Source organism: Pocillopora verrucosa, chromosome 9 (genome assembly GCF_036669915.1).
Source record: "Pocillopora verrucosa isolate sample1 chromosome 9, ASM3666991v2, whole genome shotgun sequence".
In the NCBI taxonomy this organism is placed as follows: Eukaryota; Metazoa; Cnidaria; class Anthozoa; order Scleractinia; family Pocilloporidae; genus Pocillopora; species Pocillopora verrucosa.
The window spans coordinates 20,177,074-20,201,193 of NC_089320.1; the positions used below are offsets into that span (position 1 = coordinate 20,177,074).

General features: G+C 38.8%; 2 protein-coding genes across 5 annotated transcripts; one reads left to right on the forward strand and one right to left on the reverse strand.

Annotated features, from left to right (window-relative positions):
- Positions 1-56: 56 nt before the first annotated feature.
- On the forward strand, positions 57-6,897 carry LOC131793691 (centrosomal protein 43). Of its 4 annotated transcripts, none has more exons than XM_059111145.2 (13): positions 57-197; positions 971-1,024; positions 1,334-1,388; positions 1,512-1,600; positions 2,128-2,322; positions 2,644-2,700; positions 4,388-4,545; positions 4,845-4,913; positions 5,128-5,162; positions 5,266-5,382; positions 5,663-5,731; positions 6,099-6,171; positions 6,374-6,897. In XM_059111145.2, the coding sequence occupies exons 1-13, from the start codon at positions 117-119 to the stop codon at positions 6,501-6,503; spliced, it is 1,182 nt and encodes a 393-aa protein (XP_058967128.2). In that variant the 5' UTR covers positions 57-116; the 3' UTR covers positions 6,504-6,897. The 4 variants fall into 4 exon arrangements, with proteins under 4 accessions (XP_058967128.2, XP_058967129.2, XP_058967130.2 ...); XM_059111146.2 differs by having other exon boundaries at positions 4,391-4,545; XM_059111147.2 differs by lacking the exon at positions 2,644-2,700.
- A 4,162-nt stretch (positions 6,898-11,059) lies between these two features.
- Positions 11,060-24,063, reverse strand: LOC131793589 (uncharacterized). The gene is given in 18 exon segments (XM_066172706.1): positions 11,060-11,333; positions 11,908-12,059; positions 12,062-12,094; positions 12,097-12,248; positions 12,523-12,832; positions 13,397-13,958; positions 14,124-14,398; positions 14,960-15,186; positions 15,603-16,161; positions 16,550-16,771; positions 16,997-17,082; positions 17,450-17,588; positions 18,669-18,876; positions 18,978-19,225; positions 20,020-20,325; positions 20,995-21,144; positions 21,313-21,531; positions 22,538-24,063. Coding segments are annotated over 18 exon segments (5,373 nt in total). The 5' UTR covers positions 23,922-24,063; the 3' UTR covers positions 11,060-11,192.
- Between the last annotated feature and the right edge of the window lie 57 nt (positions 24,064-24,120).

Here is a 24,120-nt window from a genome sequence, read left to right on the forward strand (position 1 = left end):
GCATCCGGGACTTGCCTACACAATCGCTATTTCCGTACATCACCGTATTAGCTCCGTATTATGTTCGGAATCCGATAACACTCGGCTGGAGATTGGAAACGGGAGAAGATTTCAAAATGTCGGCGGAAGAAGACACCGAATTGAGGGATATGGTCGCCCAAACATTGGAAAGTAAGGGTGTTCTAGGAAAAATCAGGGTAAGATAATTAGCAGTTTTAAATTACAAAGAATATTAATTTGAATTATTTATCATCAATTGATCTTTTCTCCTCCTGGAGTAAAGATACAGGCCATTATTTTCATATGACGCGAGCAGGCACCGAAAGAATAGCATTTTTTTTTGTAAAATGTTTTTTGTTGGTTTTTTGAGAATTAGATGGTGATTTTTTTCTTACTTTTTGGTCGTTAGTATCGTACCATTCAAAGAAGGAAGTTCTAGTATCGTGCCACTCATTCGATTTCACCGAAAATTTCTGATTATATAAGTGTTTGATCTAGTTGTTTTTTGGCTCAATTTTTAATTCGTTAGCATGTTTTCCCTACGTCAAGCAAACCGATTGAGAAATAAATTACTTGTGCCGATTAACACTTCATTGTGCTGCTGAATTTCTCAATCGTGTAATCAAAGATGTGATATGAAGGGTTGAAGGGTTACAGTGAGCCTTTAGATAAATTCTGCGAATTTAATTTGTACTTCTTTTTGCCTCTTCTTCGCACAACGGTTGTTGACTGTGCATTCAATTTTCGATCAACTAAAAATGCAATCCATCGTGCTCTTTCAATTTCTTGGACATCACAGTGGCTGTAGTTTAACGTGCGGCAGGTATGATTGTTCTTATTTAAACGAGCTAAATTTTTTGTCAAGCAATTTATTGATATACACCGGCATATTGTTAATGGTACTATACACTTGGAAGTAGAATGTTTACATATATAGGGAAAGTGATGTTACAGTCATTACTTTTGACAGGCACAGCTCAGAGCAAGCGTGTTTTTAGCTTTAGAGGAACAAGAAGGATCAGAGGTTGGTTTCTGTAATGCACATTATACATTGCTCAGCAATATATGCCTTTCCTTTGATGTACAATTCTCTAAAGAGGCTGAATCTGCAGTCAAGGTTTTTCAGTCTGTCTGTCTCTCTGTTAATGTCTGCTTGTTAAAAGATCATCAAGTTGACATCAAGCTGATCATTACTGTGTGTTTCAATCGTATGAGAGAATGTAAGGAACTTGTTTGCACAGGGAAGGTAGTATTCATGTTGGCAAAGGATCATTTGCTTTCTAAACTTGTAGTTGAAGGAAACCTGCAGTAAATTGTCTCTTTCTTGTTTTAGAGCAAAATCCAACTTGTAAATCCTGACCTGAAGAAGTTTTTAGGTACAAGTGAAGGTAACCAAATCACTTTGTTTTTGTCTTAATGTGAGTATTTTTTCTTTTAAAAAACACTCAGTTGTTCTTAAAAAAGACATCAACATGTATATAATAAATTGTTCTTTCCTTCTTGTCCCATAGGACGGCTTGTAACAGGTTTAGTCCGAGAGTTTCTGGAGTACTTTGATCTTGATTTCTCTATCGCAGTTTTTGATCCAGAGACTGATTTTGTAAGTTGAAGATAGCACAAACATTATTACATGTTTTTGAATGTCAGTTTACTCCTAAGATCTGATTGTTAATTCTCTGCTCTGGTTGCAACACATTTCCTGGTAAACTAGTTATGAGAATTTGGTGTTAGATCAAGATAACAACTTCTACCTGATAAGTTTGAATATTCTCATTACCTGTTTGCTGGATAATGCAATGCCTAGGCTATAATTGTCCTCAAATGTCAGATGAAGTAATCTTCATGGTGCAACAATCCAGGCAAAGTACCATTGGTATGTAAGCCACACCTTTTTTCCCAAAAATTTTTGTAACGAATCAGGGGTGCAGTTTATCTGCAGGAACACCTGCAAAAGGTGCTGCAAATTTATCTTAATTGACCTTATTCCTCAAAAATTTATGAGTTTAACAAAAACTTTGTTGAAAAATATGCGAGGATAGATAGGTCATTGATTCTGCTAGTTTGGTGGATCCTAAAAGAGTGGTTTTTCATCAAGTGAAGTACCAATTTTACCTATTTTGTCTTTAGAGCGACAAGTATCCAGGACGAAACAACCTTGCCAGGGAACTGAAGCTGAATGATGTTGACAACACATCTGGAAGCCCACTGTTGGCAGAAGTCATAAAGAGACTTTCACCAGTCACCAATGGAGAGGTCAAAACTTCACCAAGACAGAGCGCAGCTGACAGCCCAAGAAGCACCAGTCCCCCTAACTCAAATAAGGTACAACTTGATGGTAATCTAAATCTGAAATGGTCAGTCAGAAATTAAACTTTACCTATATTCTGCACACCATTAAGTTTTAATTTCAAATGTTAAAATAATTTCCATACTTATTTGAGTGGCATTAGATATTGTAAAACAGCTAAACACATTTGAGTATCAATTTCAGTGAAAACAAAACAATGATAAAACACTCTGCTTCACTGGTGAGCCAAGTCAACTCTTCTTTTCCCATTTACAGAATGGTACTTTCTTAAAATGTAGCATGCCAGTTGATTAAACTCAATGATATATTTAACATTAAAGCATTTTTTGTTAAAGGGTGACAAAGATGACCAGGGAGAACTTTCTTCAGACAGTGCAAGTGACGATAGTATGGTAAACTAAATACTGTAAATTTGAAAACAAAGGTTCACTCAAGCTACAAATCCTAAGATAGTAAAATGAGGTTTTTCATGATTGATATAACCATAAATATGATAATGAATACAATAGGGAATGCACCACTAGATTTTAAAATTTTAATTACCTAACTAGAGGTTTCTGAAATATGTCAAGAAATAATGTAAAGAACAGTAACTTACAATGATAAGAAACAAGGTTGATGGAAATCAAACAAAGAAAGGAGAGAAAGAATATACTTGACGGTTAGGATACTTCTACAAAATGACAGAGACACTCTAGGGAAAATTCTTACTAATTGGCACAAAAACTTATTTAAAAATGCTGATTCTGCACAGAGATTGGAGTCTAGGAAACTGCTGACAGACATTGCATCAAATATTAAGTGGGAAATTCCTATTAACTCAAGGTCTTAAAACATTATGTGGCTATTTAAGACAACTCAAGAATAAATCTAACATAACCAGGCACCTCATAAAAATTAATACTACTAAATGACATACCCAAATAAAATAACTAGATCATAAGTATTTGTACATAATATTTTTAATTGATAATTGAAAAGTTACATTAGATGATGCACCCTAATTTTTCATAAATTAAAATTACCGTAAATGTTGTAATGATGACATAAAGAGCAATTACATTTAAGTTTTTAATCCTAACTCTCAACAACGATTTAACTACTATCTGACTGTGTAAAAAGTCGAATAACAAGCAATGGACACACAAAAAAGACCAGGATCCCTTTTCCTTGTCTCTGCTTCATCTCTACTTTAAACACACATTTAGTACAGTTCTTTCAGCAGATAGATGCCATTAAAATGATGCAAAACTTTCTTTAGTATGTCTGCAGCTGTTTCTTTTTGTGCCTCAATGTACATTTCTGCAAGACTAGCATAGGAATACATATTTTACTTTTCAATGATGCATGTATTTTAAGGTGCAATTACTGAGATAAATTCAAAGTTTACCAACAATGAAAACTGTAAGTCAGAATCCTTGGATGCATCCAATCCAAGCATGTACCATAATTTCCGGCCGTTTACCTACATGGCCGATTACCTGCACCGGCCAATTATTGCATATGGCCAAAAAAAAAGTCAACAGATTACTCACACTGGTGGATAACCCGCATGTTATGTTATTGAACTTTTTGGTGGCGAAAAACATGACATTAAGGTGATACATTTCAGTCTTTTAAAAGTTGTTTAATCTAACCTTCAAAACATAACCCGCACCTCCCTATTACCCACAGTGGCGCGCGTTTAATGCAAAATCAACAGATTACGCACAGGTAAACGGCCGGAAATTATGGTACTTCAGATGCAAATTTTGTAAACTAGCTCTTTGATTGCAGATCTTTCAACTCCACCTGTTGTCCCTTGAGCCCTCATTCCTTTTTTTCAGTTTGATTTTTCAACCTTTTAGCTCTCAAGAGTGACTAGCATCTAATTTCTCCTTACTAATTATATTACCCCTGAATCAAACTTGATAGTCATGAGAATAGAGAAGATGATCACCAAAAAGCAGCTCTTGACTGTTAAACAAATTCTCTTTGTGAGCCTCTTTGGAAATGTATGCAAAACAGTATGGAGATTATGCATACTGATGCTAGGGTGTAAAAGGTTAAGGAAGTCCCCTTACATTTCTTCTTTCTCAGCAGATTTCCAGTCCCAGACCAAGCAAAATTCCACAAAGGGTTCGAGATGAGAAATCCAGCAAATCTGACAAAAACCAAGACTCACTACTTGAAAAACTGAACTCTGAAAAGGAGCTAAATTCACTTTCAGACTCAAGGAGAGACAAAAGTGGAAGAAGGTATTTATAATATTAAGTGTAACGCACCTTAGTCTGTGTAGGCAATGGGTAAAGTAATGTCCAAGGGATAATTCTTGAGGTTTAATTTTTCAACTTTTTACAGTCGTGTTGCTGTAATGATTTTTTTCCTTTTTGTAAAATGGCTCAAAAAGACCCAAAGTTAAAATTTCAATGCTGATTTTGCAAAACTTGATCACCTGTCTTTTTTTGTTTTTTTTTTTCCGGTTAGAACCTTTTGTATTTTTCATTTCCTGGTTGCAATCTAGTAACTGTTTATTTAATGTGCATTTTCCATGTAGAAGCCCAGATGTAACCATCGGAAGTGATGATGGAGATGATATTTTTGCAGATATTCCAATGAAGACAAAGTGAGTTTGCAGTGAGTCAGTGAGCAACCCAAGTCTACTTTTAACAACAACAAACTTAATTTGTTTCTCACATTATACTATATTATTACATTGGACTGGCCTGCAAATTGGCAAGCTACTCAAGGTGGGCCAGTCATTGTTTCTGATGTTTGACTGTTGATGAATCTAGTTCCTCTTTTATTGGTCCTGAAATTGGTGCCCATTTTTCTTGCAGAGAGAGCGAAAAACAAGGGTTGATGAAAGACACAGGTAATGGAAAAATATGACACTGTTGTTGAAAAAAAAATTCATTTTCTTGTTGAGCACAAACCCTTTTATCTGAGTGGTCCTCATGATCATTTCTTTTTCTAAGGATCCAAATCCAATGGTGGTCTCTCCTCTCTGAAGGGTGCTCCTTCCCTTGGCTCTAGTGGGCTTGGCTCATTGAAGGGTGCACCACCATTGCCTGGAATGAACAACAATAACAGAGGTAGGAGATTGATGAAGGAATTCTTTTGATAAAGCCGGATTCACTCAAAGAAATGTCCTCACTAGTTTACTCTTGTCAAGATGTCCTTTAATTTGTACTGTTGTTGGAAAAATATGACAACTTCTTCATGAACACTTTCTCTTGTCCCAGAACTTGCATGCTGTGTTTTTTGGAAAGTTTTAGTGGGAGGAGAGTGGTAAAAATTGGGATCCAGTTGTAAGTTTAACATTTTCAATTCTTCTAACGCATTTACTTAATAACACTCTTTTTTCCTTTGCAGAGCCTTCCAAATCACCCAACTGGCAGGACCTTGCCGACATTGATAGCAAGATCAGCAAACTTGGTTTCGGTAAGAGAGCCCCCTGAGAAGTCTAGATATTAAATGAACTTCTTCCCTCCGCTTCACCCTCATTACAATTGTGATTAGTACTCACCATAATTGTTTCCAAAAAAAGACCGGCTTCTTTTGACATCTACGTGCGAAAAATTTTAGAGCTTAAAATCATAATAGAATCGAAAGGCTAGCAATTTCAATTGACAAACCGCGTGGACTTTTGAAAATTTCGTGGGCTGTCTCATCGTGTGCACTAGTGATTGACTTGCGGCACACAGTCCACGAAATGAAACCATTGGTTCTTTTGTTAGAAGGTAAACAAGTTATTTCCGTTTGTAAGGTCACTCTCTGCTTCTCCTCTTATACATGTTCTTTTATTAAGATATTCCGGATGACGATAAAAATGGCGAAGCACCCGATTTCAATGACGATTATGAGGATGACTTCCACACCAGGTACTGTCCGTTTATGTTGTTGCTGTTATCGCTACAATTTCTTTTTCGTTTTCATCTGTTTTGTTTGCTTTTTTTTTCAGTTCATTTTAAATTCCTTCTTAATTCCTATCGAACAAATCACGGCATCAAATTTGAGGGGTTTTAAGTCCAAACTGGTGTGTCAATTCCTTTACTTATTTTTTGTTTGTTTGTTCGCAAACAGTGATATGAGCATTCCGGAAGACATCGACGAACAACTATCTTCACTAAACGGTTACTTTACCTCAGATCGTACTGTGTCTCAGGCCAGTGGGGAAGATCTCGACTTTGCAGAAGACATTTTGAACTTTTGAAGAGATGCCAGTGAAAACGTGTATATTTGTAGTCATGCCTGACGTCAGAACTGTCCCAACAGATGAAGCGGTTCTGATTTACGCCCGTTAAGTGTTGTTAAAAGAGGTTTGTATAAAAATTTAACGTTAGCGACTCTATATCCGTTGAAGTCCAGTTCCATACGTAACCACATCCGAAAACATCCGTGTAAAAACTTCCTGAGAAGTAATTCAGTAACTTCTGTAAAATCATGTTGCTTTCACGTGTGTTTCATTCACAACTTTGTAATATATACAATTTTTTTTGTAAATATATGGTACCTATGTATTCCATCATGTAGAAATGTAACCGCCAATAGCATGGTTACAGAAAATATCTTTTTAGCAATGAATTAAAGGTATTGAAGTCAGCTTACACGCTTTGCATTTTCGTAAATCATTTTTGACTTTCCGCCATGATAAAATGCTCGGACTGGCTGACCGCATGACTGCGCGCATTTGGCAGCGAGTTAGCTCGCAAGGGATTACCGTCACAAAGTAAAGAACCTGTATCCTTGAGTCTAAAGTAGAAAAAAAAATAATAGCTAAAGCAGCTCTATTTCAATCCATCCATCTACAGAAATGCAGCAGGAATTGTTGGAAAATCTATCATTTAGTGGCCGTTCCGACATTCGATACATATGCATGAAAGGTCGAAACGTTGATAGCGCTCGGCTAGAACGCAAGTATGACGCGCATAAAAAATTGAAGTTCACCCAAAACACATTTACACTTCTTGAAAATTTTCTCATTCTTTTACAGCGAAATCCATGTCAGAAAATGGTGATAATCAATAAACAATCATTGATGCAATGCGTGCTCGCAACACGAGCTACACTACTTGTGTGCCAAACGACATATTCTTACACCTGAGCACATTTTTCTTCTCAAGGCATATTCGCGGGTATTTGGGACGAAGGCAGGATCGTGCCCTTTCCCAATTGTCTAAGGAAAACCAAAGGAACGAGGATGATTCGGTCAGTTCTCACCGTTTGGGTTTGACATAGGCTTTGGTTTTGTACGAGACATTTACAATCCAAGGTATCAACACAATCAAATTTCCTTATCTTTAATGGTAATTACGAGTTTTGAACAATGATTAGATACAAACTCACTTATAATATAAATAAGTCGATTTTTAACCATACTTAATATATATCCTTTTTATACAAAACGGTAAGGCTTTTGGAAGTGTCCAAATAATAAACAAAGATAACATTTTCTTCAGTATTGCCTAATTAAGTACCATGCTGGCCTTTTTTCTCTCAAGCACTATTAACAAGATCCTCCGTTCCATGACAAGCATAGCAAATTTATGAGAACATTTAAGCCAGACCGAAACCTAAGCAAACGAGTACAGTACCTTTGCGTGAAGATACTGAACCTCTTTGTTTCGAAGCCTCATCGAGGTATTAAAAAATAACTAATAAATTTACTACTTACGAATATAAAATGTAAATTAACTCCGTAAACTTAGAAAAATAATCGACTAACTTTAACAAATATTCTCTTAACGTTTTAAGCCCGTATATTTTCCGGCTTTCTAATATTTGTATTGTGGCAGCTCTTTAGGCCTTTTTTAATCTGGCCTGAAACTCTGGCCTTCCATTTTTAGCAAGTTTAATACCCTGTTGTAAGTGGTGCCAGCAAACATGAGCAGCGAAACTTACACTCAACGTCGCAGGGACTTTGTCCCCTACGCAAGGACCACTTCCCTTCTCAGTGTGAAACGTAAGGTTTACACTACCTATCTTATCACCATGGAGCTAAGGTCTTTATGACACAACTGTCTTCACTTGTGTTCTCACCGCTGTCAACTGTATACCTGACATCATCGTAAAGGTGATTGTAATACTCTTCCTCCACGTCATCGTCTCCCCCATAGCAGCAAGAACGTCATATTAAGGGTTGTCTGAAAGCCAGCAAGTAGCGCTGTACTTCGACCAATCCAAGGCTGAAGCTCATTCTTTGGTCTTTCGTGGTTTTCTTGGAGCACGAAAATCCACTTTTGCTTGTATCTCCGACGTATAATCGCAACCATGCGAGGATAATTAATATCAGGAAGAAGCCTGAAACATGTGTGCAAACATGATTTTCAGTTAGTCATTAAGTCAGGCCATTGGGCCAGTCAGGGTCAGTCCAGTGATCAGTCCTCAGTGCGTCAGACAGTACGTTCAGACAGCGAGTCAGTAGTTAGTCAACGAACTGGGCCATTCAGTCAGCTCCCATCCATCAGAGTCGGTTGGTGTTCACAGAGTTAGTCACTGAGTCAGTCAGTGTGTTTGAGTCAGTCATTGAGCTACTCGACTGAGTCAGTTATTACGCAAGTCAATGAGCTAGTCAGTCAGTGTAAGTGTCATTTAAGCCAGTCATCCCGTCGTCAGTCCATCACTTCAATTCCGCCAAACAGTCAGTGTCAGTTCAATTAGCCAATCATTTAAGCAATTGGCAATTCCATTTAGGACCACTCAGCCAGTTACTCAGTAGCCGCCGGCCAGCCAGCCAGTCAGTCAGGTTTTATCAGTGACTCAGCCCAGTCAACCTGTGTCAATTAGTCAGTCACTTCGTCTCTGTCACCCAGGTAAGTTACCACTTACCTACAGAGACACCATGATCATAAGCGGAAGATGTCCCGCTATGGAAGACCCAGAGCCGCTTTCCCCTGTAACGTTTTGCTCCAGTGTAGTACTCCGACTAGAAGACAGTTGACGAAACACATCCTCACTTTTGCTAGTACCTTGGATAGGCACTTCATCCCACAAAAATGTCCATTCACCACAGTTAAAGTTATCGAGGAGAAACACAAACGACTCTTAGATGGCATTTTTCCCTGTTTTTCTGTCAGTTACTGGGACTGTAGCTCCAGCAGGCGGGAACATGAAACACATTGCTTGACTTCTTGTCCTCAAGGGCCGTCACTGCTTTTCAGGTTTGGAGGACTGATATGAGGGTTCATCCGTGCTGAGGGAAGTGTGCGTTTGGTCGCTATATCCTGTAAACTGCGAACGAATTTTTTGTTCCCCACTTTCCAATTTATCTTCAGCTTGATCATATTAAAGTTCCATTATTTTTTCCAACCCTCTCTTAATGTCTCTGCTTCCTTGCAAGTAGGTCAAGCTCGTCCACGTTTTCCTGGACGATCAGGCTGAATTTCTTCCATCTGGGGACAGATCCCAACCATCCCCGTTGATGTAGATGGCAAAGTTCGTTTACACCGGAACACTCACACACTTCCTTGCAGTGCAAGCTCATATCGGTTCACGCGTGCACCGTCATCGAATGCACATGTATCCGTGGTAACCAGGATTGCACGAGGCCAGTTGCCAGGTACCTCTCTCACAAGGAACCGAACGAGTGACTTGAACATATGGGACATGTGTTTTTACATTCTTCGCCGTAGAATCATCTTCACAAGGCTGTAAAAACAAAGCCAGAACAATGTGGCTTACTTTAAGAACATCTTTAAAGTAAATTTACTCGTTTATGTCAATACTCTAAATTTACAAATTCAAGACATCTTTAAAACGTCCCTTCAATCTCGGTTGGAAACAAGAATGTTGTAGAACCTTAAAGTGAAAACAAACAAGAAGATTTGCACAGACGAGAATAAAGATAGAATAGAGATCAACTTTACGCGAATTTGCCTACTTGCTCCGGCAGAGAAGTTTTTTCAATAGATTCTGTTAAGATTGGTAAGCTTCCTCTACCCTAGCCTCATTCCCGTACCTTGTCATTTGACGATCTCCTTTCGTTTAAGAACATTGCATTACGAACAAAAATTTAAAAAAGTTAGTTGCCATAATGCCATGACAAAAGTAGCTTACGGCTCGATACCTTCTTCAGTTTCCCTCGAAATTTGATTTCATAAAGGAGTGGTGCTTGAGTAATTGCATTTATTCTAAAAATTTAACCCTTCGATCCATGGGAGTGACTAGCATCTAATTTCTGCCACATATCACCCCTGGATCAAACAGATAGGTCACGAGAATAGAAGAAATGATCACCAACTTACGAGATCTTGGTTGTTACACACATTCCTCCTGTCGGCTCCTAAAGAAATTTATTGAGAAATATGGAGAAGAACCATACTGATGTTAGGATGAGAAGGGTTATCCTAATAAACCACAATGACAAACGATATATACTAACCTCATCACACCTGATACCTTGGAATCCTCGTGCACAAATGCACTTGCCTGTGCTGGGGTCGCATTAGGACTGTTCCCCAGGTTACAGTCACAGGGATGTGCACAGCGAATACCGTACCTGCCACTAGGGCATCAGATTCACAACGATTGCCTGAGAAGCCAGGTAGACAGTAGCACTCGCAGTCTAAGGACTACAACTCGCACCATTTCGACATGAGCAACTGTTAGCGCAGTTTGACACCAACTGCCCTCGTCAACACTTTGTCGCAGTTTCGACTCTCGAAATCCCAGCCGTGCAGCCTGCACTTGCCCTTTACGTGGTCACAAGCAGCACCATTTTGGCACGTACATTTTTGGACGCAGTTACTTCCGTAAAACCGTCGGACACACCCTCGCAAAAGACACCCGTGTAACCGTCCAGGCACATGCAACTTCCGGTCAACCTTGTCACATGACTTAGTGTTTGATTTTTTACACGGGCACGTATTATTGCAGTTAATACCATAGTAACCTGTCCCGCAGCTTAGCTTACATGTTTGTCCGTGATATCCAGGGTTACAGTAGCAAGTACCATCTGTAAAGTCACAAGCGTAGCTGTTCTCACAAATACATCGCTGGCTGCAGTTTTTGCCAAAAAAAACCCTTCAGGACATTGCTCTTCGCACCTTGGACAAACAAAAAGACTTAATATAATCGTAAAAAAAAACAGCATATCACTGAAACTAATGTGAATCAGAATATACTAAAACAGTGGCTACTCAAACTCCTAACATCCTTTGATGTTTACCTACGAACATTTGAGAGCAGGATTTACCCCAAAAACATTGTAATCGTAGCAGGAATTAATAAGATAAAATCACCTTTTAGCGCAACATGATCTTGCTGTATTAGTAAATACTAAAACAACTATTTACCTCGGTGTCCGTGGCTAGCAGTGGATATTTACCTCGTCGCTTCGCGGCTCAGTAAATGTCTTCTATTAGCCACTTCTACTTAGGGGAAGAGTTGTTAAATGTTCGGAAAGGTGCTCAATGTCCTTTGAACTAACTATTAGAAAACAGTCAGTAACGCGCAAACGGAAAATCCAGGGCCTTCCCGATGTCAAAGGTAACGAGTCCAAACCACTGCAACTAATGCACTTGTCATGACTTCATAAATATAAAGACGGTAGTAAAAGTTTGACTCTAAGTATTGAACGTTCCTACAGATCTCTAACAAACAAACATAAAGCGAATCTTCTTGTAACCCCTATAGCCAGGTCGACAATTGCACTCCCCCGTCACCGAATCACAAGTAGAAACCTCTGTACCATTGACACTGCACCGGCACTTGGAGGCACACTGCATTCCATAATAGCCCGTGGGGCACCTCTCCGTGCAGTTCTCCCCAACCATCCTGGCGCACATGTGCACGTACCGCTCACTGATCACAAGATGCACTGTTCATACAGTGGCACCTTTGTAGGCAGTTGGGTCCATACCACCCCCTAAGACAGGACTCGACGCAATTCGGACCTCGGAATCCACTTGGACAAGAGCAAGTGCCTTTCACCGGATCACATGACCCCGGACACACACATCTGATTCAGAATAAATTAAAAAAAGAAAAAAATTTCATGTATGGATTGTGCGGAACCTACAAACACGTTACTTCCACACTGCTTTCCAGAATCGAAAAGCATCAAATACCTAGTCACCATCACACTCTCGTTATTAATTAGACATTAGAAGCACTAAAGCTAACACATCGTGTCCTAACAGCATCGATCGTCCAGAAGTCTCCTAGACGAGAGCTGAGTAACTCTTTTACTTCTTTCCGTAGTCCGTAGACTTCTTTTCGATTCTAAGAATTACCTTTCCGAGCAGTTTGCTCCGAAAAACCCAACAACGGTGGAAACGTTGAAGCAGGATTGTTGACACGTCAAACCTGTCCAGCCAGGGGAACATCTACATTGTCCTGTTTTATGATCGCAGGCAGCACCATTGCCACAAAGACACCTAAGACCACACCCTGGGCCATGCCATCCACTGGGGCATGGATTGTCGCACAGGTCACCATGGTAACCGGGTGGCACTTCACAGGTTCCGTCGTGAGGATTGCAAGTTCCATGAACGCAGGAGCAGGACTGGGTACAATTCATTCCAAATAAACCTTGAGGACAACCTGGTAACAAAGAAATGTCTTTTAACCCTGGTGTTTCAAAGAGCTAACCCTTAAACTCCCACGATCCAATTGTTAATTCTCCCCTCTAGCTTCTACGCATTTCCTCGCAAATAAGTTATAAGAATTTGGTTTTAGATCAACCTGATAAGTTTGAGTATTCTCATAGCTTTTTTTCTGGATAGTGTACGGATATCATAAGGAGAAGTTACGTGTTAATCACTTTTGGAGTTAAAGGGTTAATTGAACATGCTGTAACTATGCAATTAATATCTTGCTTCGCGTTTATGAAAGCTTCCTTGTTCCAAATTAAATGAAATCTGACTGTTCGAAAAACTAGCCAAGTTTCGAGAAAAAAATACCTGAGAAATGCCAACCAGCCCTTACGGGTGGATAAAAATGTGCAGCTATAAATCATTCGTTCACAAATGACTACAATTATAAATTGACAGATATCTGTATAGCACCAGGCTTTTGTAGAACCGTAACGTCGATTTACCTCCTATTTAGCTCAACCAAAATCAATAATGACACTAAAACTAAAAGTGATGAACGGCAATACTTAACGTTTTTCACATCGGCTTCCTGTCCACCCAGGTTTGCACAGACACTCCCCAGTCACGTGATGACAAAGTGCACCATTCGCACAGTTGCATTTCCCCTGACAATTCTCACCAAAGTAGCCTGCACTGCAAGGTTCCAAACATGAGCTTCCCTGGTAGCCTGGAAAACAGATGCACTTCCCCAAGGCCTGATCACAGGAACCATTGCTATGGTGACAAGTGGGGCATGGCTGACCACAGCTGGGGCAGGCCTGGTCACATAGCAGCCCCTTCCAACCTCGATTGCAAGTGCAGTTTCCAGACATGGGATGACAAGAGCCATTCACACAATAGCAGGACTGGGAACAGTTAGTGCCCCACTGGCCTGCTAAGCACGGGATATTGCAGAGTGGTCCTACGAAGCCTGGTTTGCAGTTGCAGCTGCCAGTGAGGGGGTCACAACCAAGAGATGATGAAGAGGAACAATTGCATTTGTAGGTGCAGTTCTGACCATAGTGGTCTTGTGGGCAAAGGTGGTCACATTTGGAGCCTGTGTAACCAGGCAGACAGTGACAGTTTCCATTACTCTATTTAACAAAAACAAGATAACTCAATAGTATTATTGATAAACAGGTTGTGTCACTTTCCTACACGTAGCTTCAACTTGATGTGATAAGAAAATAATCAAATTATGTGGCACTTGTAATAACATCTTTATCATTGTGGTTTAACTTTTGTAGAAGACCTCTTACCTGATTACACACTCCCTTGGGTCCACATAAACAGGTATTGTTACAAGATCCACCCCAAGAACCATTGCCACAAGGCACAGTGCAGTCGGAGCCAGTCCAACCAGGATTGCACTGGCAGCCACCTGCATTCTCACATTTGCACTGTCCATTTATGGGATTGCAGAATGCACCATTAATACAGGAGCATGCAATTGTACAGTTTTTACCCCAGTACCCTTGACTACAAGTTTTGTTGCAGAGCAGACCTGAAGAGCCACTTCCACAAATGCAAGATCCTATGATAAGAAGGACAAAAAGTAGAGGTACTGAACCAATACTAAAGCAATCAAAACTGCCAATTAAAACAAAGTGAACATATATCCAAGGCTGTGGATAAGTTTGAAAGAAGACGGCATACAAGATATAGGTAGTAGGTGCCAGGTTATCAAAGATGCCCTATTGTTGCTTCAGATTACATAAAAGACTAGGAACTATTCTGTCAAAATGTTGCACAAAGTTTGCAAGAACCTCAGAGAAAATGATGACCATGAAATTGATTCACACATCTATACTAGCAGCTGCAAAAGTTTCTCAGATGGTATTTCATTGATCCTATATTTTATAAATACTTCTAGTAAATTGAGGCAAACAAAGGCAACTTCAGTTTAGAGACTAGCAGACCACTGGCTCTTTCTGAACACTTTGGTAAATACAAGTTTACATGAGAATGTATAAAGGTAGTCAAATGTAAGTGACTAATTCATTATCAGTTACATTTTATTGCCTTGTTGGTTGAGAGGTAGCATGAGTAATCAAGACCAACTACAGAACAAAGTAACGCCTTTCATGTTCTCTACCTGTTATTGGATCACAAGCTGACCCTTTCTGACACCTGCATTTTTGGGAACAGTTGACACCATAGTATCCTCCTGGGCAAGGCTGATCACACAGTACCCCAGTCCACCCTGCCTGGGTACAATTACAAGTGCCATCCTCACTGGAACAATTTGCATCATGTTTACATTGACAACTGCCACTACAGTTGTAGTCATATGTTCCTACAGGGCAAGGATACTGGCATTTCCTGTTCAAATATTGGCAAACTAGTTAGTCTACATACAGTACAAACTTTTCTTAAGTGAACATGTACGTCCCTCTCTGGGTAATTTTTGTTTATAGTGTGCATTCACATCAATCTTGAATTGAAGTGGAACAAATTACTGTTGATCACAGTCAAATACAAAAGAAAACTTCTATGGCACGTTTTGACAAAGTGAAGTTTTCAGCAAAACACAAACAGACATCCTAAGGTTCACTTCTAACTTAACTCATTGTAGACCTGACATAAATTGTTTCTTGGCATGATAATAATGTTCTTCACAATACTATGCTACCTTGCTGATACTGACATATCTGGTGGTAATATATGTGCAATAAACCAATATACTGCACTTATCAGCAGTCATACATGTACATACATAAAAAACAGCTTTCACTTACTTGCCAAAATATCCTGGTAAACAGATGCATTCCCCGGTGAACCTGTCACAAAATTTGGCAGACTCTTGACATGAACAGTTTAACGAGCAGTTCTTTCCCCATGTATTCAACGCACAAGGCTTATCACACAATGCCCCTCTCCAACCCACTGTGCAGTCACACACCCCTGTCACAGGATGGCACACTTCACCATTTCTGCACTGACACCGCTGGACACAGTTGTAGCCAAAATAACCAGGGCTGCAGCCCAGTTCACAGTATCTCCCATGATATCCACGTTCACAGCTGCAATGTCCAGTTACTCCATCACATGTGCCATTTTGGCACAAACACTTCTGACTACAGTTGAAGCCATAGTAACCCTCTTCACATGAGTGCTGACAGGTGTCTCCATGGTAACTGGGTTGACAGGTACAATGAAAGGTGTCATTCCCCTCTGAACATTTCCCATCATTCAGGCAAGGATTTGATGAACATCCATAGTGTTGACAGCTGATGCCATGGTAACCATGCAAACAGCCACAAGATTCATTAAACTGATTCACCTTGTTATCTGAGACTAGTCGAAAAAAAACAAACTGTATTAAAACATGCAACATACATTTGTAGCCCACCCATCTCAATCGAGGTGAAAACAATTGGCAGTCTGTTTGGCACATTAGAAATTTTTGTCTAATGGAACAAAACCCTCAAAATGCACTGTGGTATGTTAACAAAAAAACAACATCAATAAGGCAAGAAGTAATTAATCTCAGGTTAGGGATGATCTTAGCAGCACAGTTACCACATGACACACTTACTTCATTTATGACCTCAAACACCCTGAGGTTCATCATCAGTGATTTATGCCAATTTCCCTATAATGTGCGGCACGACAAGGTTTCCCAACCTTCAGCATGGAGAGCACAGTATCATTCCTCTATTTTTATTATTTTAGCGAGTTGTACCTTTTTGTTTGCACTCAGCATTCAGACCACAGTCCCTATCACCCACACATGACCTGCTCATCTTTTCAGCTAGGCCAGGATTGGCACAAACTTCACTACTCAGGTAAGTTCCATAGAGTTCAGTTCGCAAACATATCCAGTGTTCCCAGTCCCAAGGATATATCCTCACTCCACGAACTGGGCTGGCAAACTCCAAAGTGTGATTAACTATTCTTGACGCATCTGTATTTTGAACATAACTGACATTGAAAATATCAAATACCAAATAACTACACATAGGTTTGATGAACTACATGTACAGTACCGCTCAGATGTACGTTAACCAAAAAATGCACATAAAACACGCCCAAATTCACAGCAAGAGTATGATGTACATGAATGTGTACATGAGTACTTGCTGCATTTGGTAGTTCATTGCTGGTTACTCTCTATCATTTTAGTCATTACCTTTGTTGGCTGTAAATGTCCGCCTGCCATGGGTATCCCTGTACCAAGTGTATCTGACACTATCTAGGGAAACCTTCATTCTGAAACTAAAAGATTAACAAAGGACAAAGTAACCAAGGAGCTGCCACATGTAGAAATTACTTTCATTTATACCATAGAAATTAAAAGCCCAGTCCAGCTTTGGACTGGACAAATTTTTACCTTGTTACATGTATGTATTTCATCAGTCAAATTACAGTCTGGTACTTTTCAGGTCATTTGCAGCATACAAACACTTAGCCTATAACATGACCTTGACTGATCTCCCAACAGCTACTAACAATACTGTTACAAACCCAATGCCAAGATTACAATTGACTGTGCTACATTGTTGTTACTGTGGCGATCTTCTCTAAACTTGTATTAGTAGCACTCAAACTACACCCTTAATTAAAAGCACATGTAAATATGTACCTTGAAACCCAGTAATTATTTGACTTCTGTAATATATCCTTTCCTCCTTGTACCGATATTCCAGACAAAAGCGCTAACTGAGGCAGTTCAATCTGGAAGTACACATATCCCTTGTTGCTGTCTGATGAACACCAAGCATCTGAAAGATGTAACGACTAAGATGTAATCATATACATGTATCTCTACAGACTGAAGTTTTGTATTATTATTGCTGTTGACAATCCCCTAAATGTTTTCAATTCTTTTAAAGAATCATCAAAGTTGAAATTTTTAATGCAAGTTGAGCTCAACCAAACAAGCTTGATTTTCATGCCAGCCTTGTTTGAAATTATCAATATCATTGCATGTACATGTATCCCTAACAAATGAAGTACAGATTATTTAATATATATTCTTTATTATTTTTAAGTCTTGGCCACTTCTAGAGACATTCTCACTCTGGCTCCCACAAAATTAATAGCACTGTGACACTTTTTTCTATAAAGGAGATAGGTTTCTAAAGAAACTGTGGTGCTGTGTCAATAGGAGAGTATAACTGGGTAATAGAGTATTATCAACTGAGTCGAAAACATAAATTAGCCACCATCAAGAGTTTCAAAGCTGACATTTCAAGTGTTAGCCCTTTGTCAGGGCCAACCATTGGCTCTGATGAAGGGCTAATGCTTGAAACATCAGCTTTAAAACTCTTTACGGTGGCCAATTTATGTTATCAACTCAGTTAATACTACTTAATTACCCTGTTATTCTTTTTACAATGCTGTCTTGCTCCTCTTTAACCCCCTCACAACGCTGAGGGTCTGAGGTTCGACAGGGACTCAGAATTTTTTCTTTGTCCCACACTTGTGACAAGACAAAAAAAAAAACCTTTCTCTATTTCTTTACTGCGCTCAAATATTTACCGTCTTTCTATTTCCATTCACAAACAAGGTTATTTAATTATATCTTATTTAAGGAGTGTGATGGAGACATTAACTTTTTGCTCATGGTTTTGGTGTTCCATGAACTTTTCATCAGGATTGTATTCAATTTATTCTCAATCATTTTGACCTTACATTTGTTTTAAACTACATGTACAGTAGTTTTTAATGTGGCAGTGTATATTGCTGTTAAATTTTAAACCTAGGTTGAATCCAATTTACTTTGTCTCCTAGCCCACCTGACTATGAGTGATAAAGGAATGAAAGAATTGAATTTATTACAAAATTACAAAATATCAAACCTTTGGCATGCAGTCTTCCATATCTTGGTTCAGGGAAATTACTAGGGGGAAACGCAGAAAGAAATGCATCTGGAATATGACGGCTCTGCATTCCTAGGTCAGTCCACATTGTTAGAAAAACTGGGACAAGTGCAAGTTTGGATACACGGAAACCATACTCTGCTTGTCTCAAAGACAATTTATGAATACCAGGTCTTAGGTTGAATTGCTAAAAAAAGGAAGTGCAGAAAGATAACTTAAATATAAAATGTTGTTATTTCCTGTATCATGCAAAATGAAAGAATGAACAGAATTATTCTAAACTAATACCTGATTGTAAAACTGAGTCCACAAGGAACTGGAACTTTTATATGGCAGTCGCCAGACGTACCAATCTCCCTCATCAACTCTAAAGGAGACATCATTTGTTGCATTTGTTGTGGCAAATGTTTGTTTCCAAACCACATAACTGGCTGTGGACAATACCTTAAATTCATAAATGGCTATCAGGTCATCTTGTGAACCAGTGGCTCTTACATAGCTTTCTTTGCCATCATGTTGGACACTGAAGGCAGGACCTCACAAAAAAGAAAAAAAAAGGAAATTACAATGAAACTTGCATGACTCTCATGAAGAATAGTGTACTATTTGATCAGCTGAATTGCATGCACATTCAATTGGTTCTTGCTCATCATCTATTGGAGAGTAGACACAAAGGCCATGTCACCATTAACAACATCATGCTTATTTCAATATAAAACAAATAGATTTCATTTTACCATGGGTCTGTACAGTCTGTAATAGAACACAGAAGAAGTTGGAATGTCGTAAGGACATCAGTGACACAATCTGCTATGCACCAAGTGCCATTTTTTTTGTTTTTACCACATTTTTTAGTCATCTGTGATCTATCGCTGAACAGATGCACATAACAGAAAATCTATTTCAACTGATACTTAGTAGGTAAAGCATTTGAAAAAAGAGACTGAAAGTTAAGCTAAAAGGTTTTGTATCATGGAAATAAGTTCTGCCTTTCCTATGAAACATTTTGCTTACCAATACCTTTTCTCTGGTGAAAGTGTGTTGGTAGGTTGAACAAAAAACAAAAAACAAAAATAGAAAAGAAAGGGAAAGGAAATAAAGTGAACCAATGAAAAGAACTAAAAAGGAAAGATAGGGAAATAATAGAAAAGGGAAAAAATAAACAATAGGAAAAGAAAAGAAAAGAAAAGAAAGGGTAGAAAATTGACTAAAGGAGTGGGCAGTTGAAGTGCATGTAAAAATCTAAAGTGCAAACTTCATCTAAGAGACCAGAACAGTTTTTACATATTAACATTTAACAAATATTTGACTCTGACCATTTCACCAATACCTTTAACTGAAGGCTTATCAGCACTCATTTCACAACCAGACAACACTGGCCATCTGTTAGTGCAAGACTCCACTGGCAAAACTTCCTGTTTAGTCTCACAATCTAACCTAATGTCATCAATAGCTGCATTAGCAGCTGGACACTGGTTATTTTTGCAAATAGTACACTGCAGTGCTTTATCTGATCCACAGTTGCTCTCTGGCAATGTATGTATAAAACGAATTTGGTAAATTTTGCTAAATTCTGCAAGATGTACAAATGCAGCCCTCCAGAAAATGTCCCCTTGATCGCCTGTCATGTTCCAAACTGCAAAATAAACAAATTAAAATTACCATGTAACTATACCTCCTGTTTACATACATATGGTAAATCTGGAGAAGACAGCTTTCAGTTTTAAATCAGCAATTTATTCCATACAAATCAGGCGAGTGGTTACACACATGTTCTGGCAAATTAACCCCTGTGGTGGTCACGTTCAATTACAGATAATTAGCCCCTATCATAACACTTAAACCTTAAAAACTTGTACCACATAATAGCTTTCTTACAATCACATTCTTAGTAAAAAATGTTTGTACTTGATTATATTTTTGTTGCAGTTGTTTGATACCGATACTGCATTTTCTTCCCTCAACTTATTAAGGCTGCTAGTACAGTATTCCTGACCTATGTTTATTAAATTATGTCCAAAATGTATTCTGTGAGTGTAGAAACACCTGGAATAAAATCAAAGTTGGTTTTGGTTTGGGTTTGATTGGAGTAAAAAATCTGTTCACTATCACATTAAATCTGAGAGGTCCAGTAACAACTTTGTTTCAACCCAAAATGGTTGGTTGGGTGTTCTCTTAGGAGAATTCAACTTGGTTTTCTAACATCACCCCAGTTTTCACGAAGACCATAAATTGAGAAATTGAAACAATTGAAATCCTATCATTATCCATTTTATGAGAGAATGATCTGAGTATTTACACTCACCTGATTCTGACCATTTAGGATAAACGGTCAAAAGAGGATCTTTGGTATTAACATGCACAGCAAGTGTGCCTACATCACTTCCATACATGTTCCAGAAGAATCGCAAGTAACAATTGCCAGCACCACCAATATTTGGACTTGTTAAGAAAGCTAGAGCAAGAAAACAAAGAACCACAATTATTGATAACATCTTCTTTTAAGGGTACAGTATATGGAAGAATACAAAAGCTGTAATGTTTTCACTTGAACTTCCTTCATTCATTTTTCTTCACCCCTTGTGATTGTTTTTTGCTACTTTTAGAAAATACGATAATGTACCTTGATCAGACACTCTAGCATTTGTAGTATTGGTGTATATGTAGAAAGAGCCTTTAGGATGTCCCCACAAAGGTCCTGTGTTTGAGGCAGGAGTAGAGGTATTAGTTCTGATCCATTTTAGTTTAGCACCACCCCCAATCGCTGAAGTCCACCCACACATTCCATTCTCAAAATCACAAGATGAAGGGAACACAGGTTTTTTAACTGTGACCTGGCAACCTGCAAAAATAGATGAAATGAGAAAACACATTCAAAGCATCAGCATTAGTACTTATCCTAAATTTTGCCATTTAAAATTAGCCAACAGAAGTCTTTACACAAACCCACATTGTCAATGCTTGAAGCAGCTTTTAAAGTGTTACCAAATAGAAGAATATCTTAAGCTACTTCTTCTAGATGGGGTGCTGGTGCAATGCAGGTTATTGTCCTAAAATGTAATCAGATTTAATTCCCAGCCTATTTGCAGGCAGTCTAACAACCTCTTAGGTGGGGAAAGACACTGTAAGACACCTCCATTCCTTTGACTCAGAATCAAGTGTATTTTAAGTTACCATATGGTTACCAATTATCCCACAAACAAACTTTGGATAAATGCTTCCCAGTGGACGTGGCCTTTACCAATTTTCAGTTGAGTATGGAAAGTAACACAAGATTCCATTGCTTTGCTTTCTGATTGGTCTAGTAATATTGCATCACCCAACCAACCAATCAGATACAAGATTAAACTCAATTGCAACTTACTCACTTAATCTTTCCCACACTTAAAGCAATCTGCTTATTTTTACCTCAAATTCTCCTTGGCAATCCTTTCCTTTCCTTAGATTGACTGTTGTGATAACTTATTGTATATTTTGGTCACACGACACTCAATTGAAAGCATCCTAGGAAAGGGTTTTATTCATGTAAAACTGAGAGTGGCCCCCTCCAACAAACAATTGGTAAAGTTATATAGCCATGATTAGCACCAATATTTTTTGATACATATTTCTTAACATACAGAAGTATATGTTTACATTCATTCTAAATGCCTTCAATATTCATATCAGTCAGGAGAGAACTTAAAAGTATCAGTTACAGTAGTTTAAATCTTACAGCAAGGAAAGATTTCCATACAATTCAAAAGCAAAAACCCTAGTCCTTATTTGTTTGCTATTGTTTTATCAAAGAACTGTATGCATAATTAATTATAAAGTCGCACAGAAATCTTTCCCAGAACAATATTCACCTGTTAATGTTCTCTTCTGTGTTCCACTATTACAAATACTAGAACACTGTGACCAGGACGATAGAGTCTTGTAGGAGTCATAAAGAGCTGTAATACAATGGTCACCCTCAAATATTACTTGAGATGAAATGTTGCATTTGCTGGCATATAAAACAACTCTGATTTCAACGTTGACAAATCCACCTTTTTGACTATTGGAGCCATATCCCCAACCTTCCTTCACAAGAATAGGATACCCCTTCTTTGACTCGTCGTGTTTGCTTGGTGCCCAAATTCGGACCTTGTTCTCATCATAGGCAAAAACCACTCCACCATATTCATTAAAACCATCATCGTCTGACTGTGTTGCACCTTGCGCCTCAAATACATAGCCAATATTCATATCGTTTAATGCTTTAATTTGCACAATGGCAAGAGATGGTAATATTTTCAAACCATGATAAATTTCTGCAAATGAATGTTGATCTCTCTGACCTCTAAGGCCAAACCAATCTGACTGAAAAGTTGGGACGGGAAGCTGATTTGCCCAAAGCAAAATCTCCACCTTACATTTTTTAACTCTTTGTGAATTGAATCCCCCTGCCCATTCTTCACCGATAGAAATGCATCCAGTGGTTTGGTTAAGTCCATCAGGAGCCCATAAACGAACCCATCTTTCATTATAAGCGAATATTACCCCGCCAAAGTTGTTACTTGGATCAGGATTTTGGGATGAAGCGATTCCATGGAACCAAAATCCTTTATTTGGGTTTCTTTCCGCATCACTTGTCTCAAGGGGCGACAATCTGACAACAACTCTTTCCGGTAACTGTCTCAATTCATGATCTATTAGTAGGTACGCCTTGTTTGGTTCTTTCGTCCGTGTGTCAATAATGTGTTCAATTTGAAATGTAGGCAACGGTCCGTCCTTCCATACTTCGACAACAACTTCGGCTTCGTTCGACAGTTGGGTGTTCACTTCACCTCCCCATCCGTCTTTCACGAACACCACATGGCCTTTAAGATCTGACGGAGCCCATATGCGAACGAAATCTGAGTTGTACGCAAATATCAAGCCTCCAAAAGAGCTTCTTGACGGAGAAGACTGACTGGAGCCTATTCCGTTAAAGCAAAAACCACTGTTGTTCCCGTCTGTGGGCCTTGCAAAGACTCGCACATAAAATGGATCCGAATTTAGCCCATGACGAATCTCCTTGTATGAACCAGAGCCCTGGTTTGACTTAAGGGTAAAATTGGTTCGAAAGTCCGGTTTTGGAAACGTGCCCAGTCTTGCTCCATTCAATAAATTTTCCCCCAGCAGTTCTGGAACTTGAATGACTGTCAACAATGTCACAACAACCAGCAACCACCGCAAAATTCGATTTTCATGCGTAAAAGAACGCATCAAGGCCTGTTAGACTTAAGAAAATACAAGATGAACTTATTCAATAAGAACATGTTAAAGCTCTAATTACACTGGCATGCCTCCAGTTTAAAGATAAAATGCAATACTGGCACGCTAGAAACACGAGGTCAATATTTCTCTCAAGCTGGCAATGTTTTGAAAATGCTTTAAGCTTGGTAGCCACGCCGCACCTCGTATA